Here is a 12,500-nt window from a genome sequence, read left to right as displayed (position 1 = left end):
TTTGATCCTGACTGGCTCAAGGTTGACTCGGCCTTCCATCCTTCCCAGGTCGGTAAAAGGAGGACCCAGATTGTTGGGGTGAGATGCTGACTCTGTATAATCGCTTAGAGAGCTCTGTGAAGCGGTATATAAGTCTAAGTGTTTATTCCCTTCCTTCATCCCTCCCTCCCTCCCTCCTTCCTTCCTTCCTTCTTTCCTTCCTTCCTTCCTTCCTTCCTTCCTTCCTTCCTTCCTTCCTTCCTTCCATGGTGGCGCAGTGGTTACAATGCCGTATTGCAGGCAAAACTCTGCCCACAGTCAGGAGTTCGATCCTGACCGGCTCAAGGTTGACTCAGCCTTCCGTCCTTCCGAGGTCAGTAAAATGAGGACCCAGATTGTTGGGGGCAAAAGGCTGACTGTGTAAACTGCTTAGAGAGGGCTGTAAAGCACTGTGAAGCGATATATAAGTCTAAGTGCTTATTGCCCTTCCTCCCTCCCTCCCTCCCTCCCTTCCTTCCTGTTAGAATGCCGTATTGCAGGCTGACTCTGCCCACTGCCAGGAGTTCGATCCTGACCGGCTCAAGATTGACTTAGCCTTCTATCCTTCTGAGGTCAGTAAAATGAGGACCCAGATTGTTGGGGGGCAACAGGCTGATGTTGTAAACCGCTTAGAGAGGGCTGTGAAGCCGTTTATAAGTCTAAGTGCTCTTACTATAATGTGAGGTTGTTGGTTTTTTTAAAACTTATTTCAACAGAGGGCCGTTCTGTTTCTCCAGCCTCTGTGCTGGGGAAAATGCCTCCCACTCGTCAACAACATGCTCCGAGCAGCCCAGTGGCCTGACCTCCCTCCGAGATGTCCTCCGTGCCTCTTTTTGCGCAAACCTTGAGAAAGGAAATTCTTCTGGAGGAGAATCTGCTTAGGAAAGCCAAACCTCTCCACTCCAGAGAGGCTGGTCGCCTTTGTGACACCACACCAGAGGAGGAAGATAACAAGTTGTCTCTCCTTGACAACTGGGCAGCAGACCAACAGCCAGTTGTGATGGAATGTCTGGATTCCGCAGCGGCTAAATAATGTTTTGCTGACGGGTGGTGGGGCGGCATTGAGAAACGTGGAGAAACAAAATCCTTGGTGTTATACATAAAGCATTCGAGTGACTCTTAACCCTACTTCCGTCTTACCGTTGTCTGCGTTTTGTCTATGAAATGTGTGTTTTTCTCGCAAAAGGCAATCTTTTCCCAACCCTACTCCCTCCTTGCTCGTCATCTTCTCCATGGGCAAGTCTTCGCACGCAGAGGCGAGGCGGGAACCGCTTGTAAGCTATCTCTCAGGTTCGTTCTAGCCTAGCGTGCCCAAGGGTTGCGATTGCAACGTGTCGTGTCCATCGAAAAGAAAAACTGGGTGAAGCTTAATTAGCCACCTATCGTTTATTCTATTTGATTTCAAGCGCTTTTCTCATTCTGTCTTGTTTCTAACCATTGATAAAAATTTTCCCAAGTTTTAAAATAAATTGAATCTTCTTTCTCTTTCATCTCCAAAGTCAATCTATCCGTCTCTGCACATTCCAAAATTTTAGTAATTATATTCTGATATAAAATATGGTTATTCAATATGCATACCCGGACGGTAGCTTGCTTATTAAAGCATGGGATTATTGTTGGGGGTTTGTAGCCCCCCTTACCCTACCCCGAATTCCTTATTCCTACCCTTTCCCATACCTGTACTGATCCTGCTATTACCCCACCTATATAAAATCAAATCAAATATTTAAAAAAGAAAAAAAAAATTGGGCACAGCCAAAGCCACCCCAAAACACAAGTCGTTGCAGGTACGGGGCGCAAAGAACGGTCTGTAAATCAAGGAAATAAATAAAACAAGCTTCCTGATGCACAAAAGTTCTAAATCTTAGAAGGATGTCCAAAACATTAGCAAGAAGATCACCTTTCACACAGACAGACTGAATTATTAGCTAGGAGGCAGCAGCCAAAAAAACTAATACAGTTCAGGCATAGAATCAAAATCAGGAGAAGTATTAGTACCGCTTTATAAAGCCTTAGTAAGATCAAACCTGGAATACTGCAGCCAATTTAATAATAATAATAATAATAATAATAATAATAATAATAATAGTAATAATAATAATAAAAAAAAAGTTGGAAGGGACCTTGGAGGTCATCTAGTCCAACCCCCTGCTCAGGCAGGAAACCCTACAGCATTTCAGACAAATGGCTGTCCAGTCTCTTCTTAAAGACTTCCAGTGTTGGAGCATTCACCGCTTCTGGAGGCAGGTTGTTCCACTGGTTAAGTGTTCTAACTGTCAGGAAGTTTCTCCTTAGTTCCAGGTTGCTTCTCTCCTTGATGAGTTTCCATCCGTTGCTTCTTGTCCTGCCTTCAGGGGCTTTGGAGGATAGCTTGACTCCCACCTTCTTTGGGGCAGCCCCTGAGATATTGGAATGCTGCTGCCATGTCACCCCTCGTCCTTCTCTTCGTTAAACTACACGTGCCCAATTCCAGCAGCCGTTCCTTGTATGTTTTAGCCTCCAGTCCCCTGATCATCTTTGTTGCTCTTCTCTGCACTCTTTCTAGAGTCTCAACATCTTTTTTACATTGTGGTGACCAAAACTGGATGCAGCATTCCAAGTGTGGCCTTACCAAGGCCTTGTAAAGTGGTATTAACACTTCATGTGATCTTGATTCTATCCCTCTGTTAATGCAGCCCAGCACTGTGTTGGCTTTTTTGGCAGCTGTAGCACACGGCTGGCTCATGTTTAAGTGATTGTCCACTAGGACTCCGAGATCCCTCTCACAGTTACTACTATTGAGCAAGGTACCCCCTATACTATACCTGTACATTTGGTTTTTCTTGCCTAAATGTAGAACCTTAGTTTTTTCACCACTGATTTTCATTTTGTTAGATAGCGCCCAGTGTTCAAGTCTGTCCAGATCCTCCTGTATCCTAAGCCTGTCTTCTGGAGTGTTGGCTATTCCTGCCAGCTTGGTCTCGTCTGCAAATGTGATGATTTCCCCATCTATCCCCTCGTCCAATTTTGGTTACCATGTTACAAAAAAGATGTTGAAACTTTGGGAAAAAGCACAAAGAAGAGCAACTAAGATGATGAAAGGCCTGGAGACAAAAACATACGAAGAACGGCTGCAGGATTTGGATATGGCCAGTCTAGAGAAAAGAGGGACTAGGGGGGACATGATAGCAGCATTCCAGTATTTGAGGGGCTGCCCCAAAGAAGAGGGGGATCAATATATTTTCCAAACCCCCTGAAGGCAGAACAAGAAACAACGGTTGGAAACTCATCAAGGAGAGAAGCAACCTGGAATTAAGGAGAAACTTCCTGACAGTGAGGACAATTAACCAGTGGAACAGCTTGCCTCCAGAAGCTGTGGGTGCTCCATCACTTGAGATTTTTAAGAAGAGACAGGACAGCTGTCTGAAATGGTATAGGATCTCCTGCTTGAGCAGGGGGCTGGACTAGAAGACCTCCAAGGTCCCTTCCAACTCTGTTACTCTGTTATTTATCTATGCAGTGTCCAGAAAAAAAAAAAAACAACTTACGGATCATCGAGTGACATATTCTGGTCCGAAGGCTAGAAAAATGGACACGATGTTTCCACCCTGGGTGTTAAACAACACATTGCCCTGTTCTCAGTTTTTGCAAGTTGCAAGTTGCTAACGATGTCCTCCATGCAGTCCAGATTGGACCACCACTCAAATGAGATGCTGCTTTGAAAAGCCCTTCAAAACGGCATCCCCGGATGTGTTAAAAATCTACTTTCTCAACTCTTGGCTTTAAAAAACAAAAGAAGAGCCCGTTTGTGTCGATTTTTCCATCTTTTTTCGGTTCTTATTCTCCACCAAATGCAGGGGGGAAAGTCTGTGTACTTTTTTTTGTTTTTCATTGCAAGCAAAAGGGAGGAAATTTTTTTTAAAAAACCCTTTTACAAACAAATTCTGCCTTCAGAATTCATTGAGTTGCTTGTGAGCAACCCCGAAAACTTGGGAACCGTTCTTTTCGCCAAAAGAGCCCCTTGTGCCTACGGTTTCCGCGGCCTTCACCGGAATGAAAGGCTTCATTAATTCAAATTAAAAGGAAGGGAGGGGGCCAAGCCGAGGAGGGAGAGAGACCTCCCCCCCCTCCCACCCCAGTTTCCAGTAAAACTGGACCGATGCGTGAGAACAAGCGTTGCAGACTTCTCATCAGCAAATCAGTCTTGGGAAGCTGACTGATCCACGAAGCCCTTGCGGCGAGAAAGAGGCCGGAGAGCGACGGGCGGTCCTCGACTTAACGACCGATTCGTTTAGTGACCATTTGAAGTTACATCGGCAGTGAAAAGGGGGACTTGTGACTGTGTTTCACGCTTAAGCCACCATGGCAGCATCCCCGTGGATCAGGGGATCCCCAGTCGGACGCATCGCCACTGACTCGTATTTATGACGGTTGCGGCGTCTCCCGGAGTCACGCGATCCCCTTCTGCGAACTTCTGACAAGCCGAGTCAGTGGGGGAAGCCAAGATTCACTTAGCCACCGTGTTACTAATTTAACAACTGCCGTGATTCGCATGTGTGGCGAGAAAGGTCGTAAAATGAGGCAACGGCGACTTAACAACTGTCTCGCTCAGCGACGGAAATTTTGGGCTCAGTTTTAGTCGTTAAGTCAAGGACTGCCTGTACAGCAGCGTCGGAAATACGCCGTCTCTGTGATTTTAAGATGAATGTCCCTTTTCTACGCCGGAAGGAAGCCCAGTGTGTAAAGATTTTTCAACCTGTGGAGCTGCACCATTCCTTCTGGTGGCCGGGGACCAGCGGCAGGAATTGCGGTGGTCTAAAATGAACGGACACACACATTTGTGTATATGCACACCGCTTCCTGCCTCCTCCCCAGAGACGCAGCCTCCACTGCGTAGCTCTTGAGTAGCCTTCCTTCTCTTTGCTTGCTTATGTATGCCGCCTGTTTCAGACAGCCTGCCTGCGCTTTCTGCGGTGCACGATCAGGCAGGCCAAGAGTGGCTTGGCTTAGTAAAGGTTCAAGTAAAGGGTTAGTAAAGAGTGGCATGGTTTAGTAAAGGTTCTGTAAATGGTTAATAAAGAAAGGGCCTGGCTTAGTAAAGTTTCAGTAAAGGGTTAGTAAAATTGGCATGGCTTAGTAAAGGGTTAGTAAAGAATGGCATGGCTTAGTAAAGATTCAGTAAAGGGTTAGTAAAAATGGCATGGCTTAGTAAAGGGTTAGTAAAGAATGGCATGGCTTAGTAAAGATTCGGTAAAAGTTCAGTAAATTGTTAGTAAAGAATGGAATGGCTTAGTAAAGGTTCTGTAAATGGTTAGTAAAGAATGGCATGGCTTAGTAAAGATTCAGTAAAAGTTCAGTAAATGGTTAGTAAAGAATGGCATGGCTTAGTAAAAGTTCAATAAATTATTAGTAAAAAGGCATGGCTTAGTGAAGATTGAGTAAAAGGTTACTAAAGAATGGAATGGCTTAGTAAAGTTCTGTAAATGGTTAGTAAAGAATGGCATGGCTTAGTAAAGATTGAGTAAATGGTTAGTGAAGAATGGAATGGCTTAGTAAAGGTTCTGTAAATGGTTAGTAAAGAATGGCATGGCTTAGTAAAGATTTGGTAAAAGTTCAGTAAATGGTTAGTAAAGAATGGCATGACTTAGTAAAAGTTTAATAAATTGTTAGTAAAAAGGCATGGCTTAGTAAAGATTTAGTAAAGAATGTCATGGCTTAGTAAAGGTTCTGTAAATGGTTAGTAAAGAATGGCATGGCTTAATAAAGATTCTGTAAATGATTAGTAAAAAGGGCATGGCTTAGGAAAGATTGAGTAAAGGGTTAGTAAATGGCTTGGCTTAGTAAAGGTTTTGTAAAGGATTAGTAAAGCATGTCATGGCTTAGTAAGGATTGAGTAAAGGGTTAATAAAGGGTGTCATGGCTTATTAAAAGTTTACTAAAGGCTTAGTAAAGAGTGGCATGACTTACTAAGGGCTTAGCAAAGAGTTAGTAAAGAATGTCATGGCTTAGTAAAGGTTCTGTAAATGATTAGTAGAGAATGGCATGGCTTAGTAAGGGCTCTGGAAAAGAATTAAGAATGTAAACGGGGTGTGATTTGCAGATTATTTTCACAGCTAGCTGGCATCAGTTTCCTTAAAGTCAAAAGAATATATATATAGATTAATTTAGGGGCACTTTGGCCCGACCGAGGACCAGGGGAAACGACAGATCAGCCTCCTCCATCAATCGATTCTTGTTGATCGAAGCAAAGAAATGGAGCCATGTTTCTTTGAGGACACACACACACACACACACACACTTTGACAGGGTGCTTCCCAGGTGAGACCACCCTCTTGAACGAGGCATCTCATCAGCTGATGAAGACAAAAAGTACCTTCGCTTCCAAGCTGGTGTAATTATCAGCCTCGTAGAGATCAATTCCAGAGCAGCAAAGTTTAACATTACGCTAATGTGCAAACCCAAAGAAGAACTCAAAAGTTGCATCGCATTTTAAGGAAACACACAGAACTCTGGGGTTTATAACTCCTAGTGCTCAGAAGAGATGGTTTATGTGATCCCCAGGCAGAGACGATCGTTTGCAACCTTCCAGATGATGATAAATCCCAATTTTCCACCGTCTACCAGCCCAGAGCTTCCTGGGAATTGTAATTTTCTCTCTTCTATCCTCCTGGATGCAATCGCGGTCTACCATTTTTAAAGTTTCCGGATAAGAAATGTGATTAAAAAGAAAGAAAGAAAGAATCTGAGGTTGCTTTGTTATTTTGGAGAATTCATTTATTGCACGGCAGGAAATATGTACAACCGATAAAAAAAACATTTGCCCACTACAGGCTATTGTTAATTGCCATTCACAGCTGTCTTTTGTGTGGAACATTAAAAATAATCATGAAATAAGTTGCTCCTGGGAAATGTTTGAGTTTTCAAGGCTTAGTTTTTATTAAGCACGCTGTTGCTTTGACCGTGCTTTTGAAGAGGGATGTTATTTCTTTTTCTTTTTTTGTGCAAGGTCAACGCTGTGTGGCTGTTTTCCTGCTAATATTATTCAGAGAGAAAAGGGAACTTTTGCTGTGAACATAACACTTGAGACAGTAACCGTTGAGACAACAATTAAGCTTCTGTTGCTCTTGTGGTGACCCTTGAGTAAGCTACGGCAATGATCAGGTAAGGAATGGTTTGTAAGCGTACACAACAGCATTAACGAACAAAATGAAAATTTCACAAAGCTGGCAAGTGCCAAAATCCAGAACTAAAAGGATGGAATAATCTGGCAATATCTGAAAAAGTTTGCTCCTGACTTGGATAGAGACTATTCTAATTAATTACTATGAGGTTATAGAGGAAAAGGTAGGACGCAAATGTAAAACAGTAAGTAGCCCTTTAAACCATGTCTCTCTCTGCCAATCATCTCCCTCTCTATCAATTATTTATCTATCTATCTATCTATCTATCTATCTATCTATCCATCTATCATCTTCTCTTTCAATCAATTAAACATCCATCTGGCTACCCATGTATTCTATCTCCCATCCGTCTGTCGTTTTCTCTTTCAATCAGCCATCCACTATAATTTATCATCCATTTATCAATTCCATCTATTAATAATTAGCCATCTGTCCATCTATTCTGTCATCTATTTATCTGTCTACCATGTTCTTTCTCGCTCTGTCTATCCTCTCGTGCAATTAAACATCCGTCCGCCCATCGATGTGTTCATTTCTCATTTATCTCAATTAATTAGCCCTCCACTCACTCATCTATACCTATCCTCAGTTAGCATCCGTCCATCCATCTTTCACCTGTCCGTCCATCAATTCATTTATGCACCCTATCATCCCTCCAGCCGTCCATTCAATCTCTCTCTCTCCTCCTCTATGTATATATTAATTTCCAGCTTTTAGCTTTTATTTGCGTACAAAAATATATTATCACGAAAACGTTTTAAAAGTTAATATAGAATTTCCGATCTTTTCGTAAAAGGCCTTTTTAAATTAATGTTAAGCTACAGGGTTGTTTTTTTTAAAAAAAGCTTGAGCTCTTGTGTTATTTTTGATTCAGTCTGCAGATAGGAAAAAAAATCACAATGACAATGCTTTAAACACGTTAAGAGGCAATTGCTGGAAAATTTTCCGAGAAAAGAAGGATTCCTGTGTCTCTTCCCATCGGATGGTGGGTTGCAGGAATAAACTCCATCCCATCCTTTTGAAGGCGGGTGTTGGGTCCAAACAGAGTGTTTCACATACCTGTACAAAGATCAGATGGAATAAATGTTACTCTGATGTTTGTGTAGTATAAATGCTCTTTCAAGATACGTTTGCGATGTAATTGAAATGATACAGACAGGCTTTGAACACTGAAGGAAATAAATCAGAGCTAAAGGCACTAATCTCATAAAGGTAGCCCTCTGTTCATTTAGTGACCGTTGGGAGTTATCACAACAATGAAAAAAGTAACTTTTCACACTTAACAACTGCTGCAACAGCACCCACGGTCACGTGAGCAAAATTCAGAGGCTTGGCAACTGGCATGTACTTGTGACGGTTTCAACGTCCCAGGGTCCCAGTTGGCGACTTTAATCTGACCCACAAAGTCAATGGGGGAAAAAAAACAGATTCACTAACTAACTTCACAGCTCCAGTGATTCCCTTAACAAATGCGACAGGAAAGGTTGTAAAATGGGGCGAAAGTCGCTTAACAACTGTCTCGCTTAACGGCGGAAATTTGGGCCTCTGTTGTGGTCGTCAGCCGAGGACTACCCGTAATTCAGATTCCCAATGGAAGCGTCCAGGTCAACCATCAATTCAGCCTTAATCCATGTATCTCCATGCATGTAAGTCTAAATAGGTTCCTGTGTTCAGGTGCAGTGTCCAAGACACACCTGGACAAGGGACCTAGTTGTCACCTTGACTTTTTTTGACATTGTCCTGGTGGATCTCCTTTGTGTACAGGGACACGGCTGTTCATCGTCGATGGAGGTGCTCCGTCATCCAGGTCAAGGTTGTCCCAAAAGTGCTTTTTCTGGAGGCAACTGGACTTTTTTGTTTTTCTTTGAAGACGTTTCCCTTCTCATCCCAGAAGCTTGTTCAGCTCTGACTGGATGGTGGGGAAATGGAAAGATTTATACTCCTCGCAGACAGCTGGTCATTTGCATCCTTTTAGAGAATCATTGAGGCCACCTGGAGGCTTATCTGTGTCCTGGGGTCAACTGAGTGGTGTAAATGGGTGGGGAGCCTTCCTGGATCTGCTGAAAGGACTGTGTTGTAGAGTGGAGATAGTTTGAGAGAGGGGTCCAAGAGGCCATCTAGCTCAAAGCTGAACAGCTCTCCCTCAACAGAAGGGGGGGGATAACACACCCTCTATCTCCAGTCTACAACAGAGTCCTTTCAGCAGTCCCAAGAAAGCTCCACGCCCATTTGCACCACTCAGGTGACTCTGAGGACACAGGTAAACCTCCAAGTGGCCTCAACGACTCTCTAAAAGGATGCAAATGACCAGCTGTCTGCGAGGAGTATAAATCCTTCCGTTCCCCCACCATCCAGTCAGAACACGAAGAAGCTTCTGGGATGAGAAGGGAAACGTCTTCAAAGAAAAACGAGAAAGTCCAGTTGCCTCCAGAAAAAGCACCTTGGTGATATCTGTTCATTGTTTCCTGGGCAGGGATGTAGTGTTGTCTACCTTGGTCCTTGCCCAGGTATCTGCTGGGAATCCAGGTTGATTACTTACTTGCCAAAACTCTATCAAGATCTGCAATAAAATCTTCCAGTTCTTTGGTGTCTCCAAGTTTCGCTGGAAAGGAAAAAACAAAATATGAGGAATGTCTACGCAAAAGAAACGTTGACTTCATGGTTAGCTTCCTGATGACTCTCTTTAATTTTTTGTAACATGGTAAAATTAAGAATAATATTTGGGGGCTGAAGAGATGATTGACTTTCATCCTTCCGAGGTCAGTAAAATGAGGAGCCAGATTGTTAGAGCCAAATAATGCTGACTCTGTAAAGCGCTGTAAAAACACTCTGAAGTGGCATATAAGTCAAAGTCAGGGGTCTTCAAACTTGGGCCCTTTATCTCTTGTGGACTTCAACTCCCAGAATTCCTCAGACAGGCACGCTGGCTGAGGAATTCTGGGACTTGAAGTCCACAAGTCATCAAAGGGCCAAGTTGGAAGACCCGTGTCTTAAATCTAACAAACAAAATGGAGGCTGGCTGAGGAATTATGGGAGCTGAAGTCCACAAGTCATCAAAGGGCCAAGTTTGAAGACCCCTGTCTTAAATCTAACAAACAAAATGGAGGCTGGCTGAGGAATTCTGGGAGTTGAAGTCCACAAGTCATCAAAGGGCCAAGTTGGAAGACCCGTGTCTTAAATCTAACAAACAAAATGGAGGCTGGCTGAGGAATTCTGGGAGTTGAAGTCCACAAGTCATAAAAGGGCCAAGTTTGAAGACCCCTGGCTCTTCAATGACCATTCAAAGCTACCGCAGCATATGAAAAAAAAAGGTGACCGGTTTTCTCACTTAGAATCGTTGCAGCATGCCAACATGGTCACGTCTGGCCAATCGTGGTTTTCCTTCTGGAGAATTTTTTGTTTTTTAAATGAGCCTTCAAACCCTACCTTTTCGAGACGCTATCATGGGAGAAGACACCGATGGAGAGGATGGGGTAGAGGAATGTAATTTTTCGTCGCTAAAGCTGAGGCTGTGTCCACACAGCGAATCTGCACCTGGAACAAAGTTGTCGACTAGAGTTAGAAAGCAGATAATAATAATAATAATAATAATAATAATAATAATAATAATAATAATAATAATAATAATAATAATAACAACAACAATAATAATAATAACAACAACAACAACAACAAAACAACATAATAATAATAATAATAATAATAATAATAATAATAATAATAATAATAATAATAGTAATAATAATAGTAATAATAATAATAGTAATAATAATGTTGGAAGGGACCTTGGAGGTCATTTAGTCCAACCCCCTGCTCAGGCAGGAAACCCTATACCATTTCAGACAAATAGCTGTCCAGTCTCTTCTTAAAAACTTCCAGTGTTGGAGCATTCACCACTTCTGGTGGCAAGCTGTTCCACTGGTTAATTGTTCTCACTGTCAGGAAGTTTCTCCTTGGTTTTAGGTTGCTTCTCTCCTTGATGAGTTTCCACCCGTTGCTTCTTGTCCTGCCTTCAGGCACTTTGGAGAATAGCTTGACTCCCTCTTCTTTGGGGCAGCCCCTGAGATACTGGAACACTGCTGCCGTGTCACCCCCCGTCAATCAAGTGTTTGAAATTTCTATCACCCGATAGTTCCTGATTTTATTTCTTAAAGAAGAGGAGACATGGAGCCGAGTGGTCTCCTGAAGCCTCCACAGCTAGCTTAGTAGACCAGTTATCCGTATTAAAATCGCCAGTTTTAAATCCATGCCAAAGCAGTGTTCACACATAAACTACCATTCTTTCCATTGCTCAAAATTGTGTTTGTTTATGGTGGTTTATTTGTTGCTCCCATCCTCCAAAGGGCTTTGAACAAGTGTGAAGTGTCCAAGTTGGAGGCTAGATAGAGAATTGTTGAGGATGCCTTAATTTCAGCTCTCGCAGTGGGACTGGGTGGTTAAAGGGCCTTTTCCAATTTTCTGAGTCTGCGCTTGCAGCCTCTTCGGGCCGAGGCAAAACCTACTTAATGAAGGGTTTGGAATCGGAAAAAAAGAGGGATGCTTACCTTGGCCGCCGAAATAATTCACGGTTAGCTCCAGTTATTTCTGTTCCGGAGTTCAGCAAAAAAAAAAACCTCAAGAGCTCCACTTAAATATAGGCCAAGGTCCTAAGCAGCAGTTAACCGCTGCTACGAAACCACGTTTGGAAAAAAAAAAAGAAAGCTAAAGAGAGATTCGGGTCTCGTTTTTAGATGTTCTTTCCCTCGACACACCCTCGCCGGTGCAAAGGGGTGTGATAGGCCAGGGGACCGAATCCTGCAACGAGCAGCTCCCAATTTGCAGCCTCTGCTGGATGGGGCCCCCAAGTCTTCAGCTCAGAAAAGGTGGGCCTTCTCGGTCGGTCGTTGGCTCCCTCGGCACGAGGTAGGAGGGCTCCGACGGGCAAAAGAGCATTTGGCTCCCGAAAATATGCAGAGTTGGACTGTATGTAAGCACTTAATTGTCAGCCCTTTGGGGCAGGACAGAGCAGAAGCCCTAGTTTGTAGTTGTAGGGTACCGTGAAAGAATTGGGATCCTGGCCAGTTTCAATCAAAATGGAGGAACTTTGAGTTCCTTCCTTCCTTCCTTCCTTCTATTTTTGGTCTTTCCTTCCTTCCTTCCTTCCTTCCTTCCTTCCTTCCTTCCTTCCTTCCTTCCTTCTTCTGCTGACTACCATGTCAAGGTTGACTCAGTTTTCCATTCTTCCGAGGTCAGTAAAATGAGGATCCAGATTGTTGGGGGATGGGGGGGCAAGATGCTGACTTTGTAAACCGCTTAGAGAGGGCTGCAACTACTGTGGAGTGG

At 43.3% G+C, this 12,500-nt stretch overlaps 1 protein-coding gene across 1 annotated transcript in view; it reads right to left on the bottom strand.

The window, feature by feature from the left end:
• Window positions 1-8,067: 8,067 nt before the first annotated feature.
• The window catches only part of RGCC (regulator of cell cycle), a 21,855-nt gene continuing 17,422 nt past the window's right edge, over window positions 8,068-12,500 (bottom strand). The window contains exons 3-5 of the mRNA XM_015811055.1: window positions 10,605-10,712; window positions 9,718-9,780; window positions 8,068-8,237 (exon numbers count right to left, since the gene is read on the bottom strand). Coding sequence (XP_015666541.1) covers window positions 8,230-8,237; window positions 9,718-9,780; window positions 10,605-10,712 — 179 coding nt within the window. The 3' untranslated portion in view covers window positions 8,068-8,229. The remainder of the gene's footprint in view (window positions 8,238-9,717; window positions 9,781-10,604; window positions 10,713-12,500) is intronic.

Source organism: Protobothrops mucrosquamatus, unplaced genomic scaffold, assembly GCF_001527695.2.
Source record: "Protobothrops mucrosquamatus isolate PMUCROS unplaced genomic scaffold, P.Mucros_1.0 scaffold28, whole genome shotgun sequence".
Taxonomy (NCBI): Eukaryota; Metazoa; Chordata; class Lepidosauria; order Squamata; family Viperidae; genus Protobothrops; species Protobothrops mucrosquamatus.
This window is presented reverse-complemented; position numbering and strand designations above follow the sequence as displayed.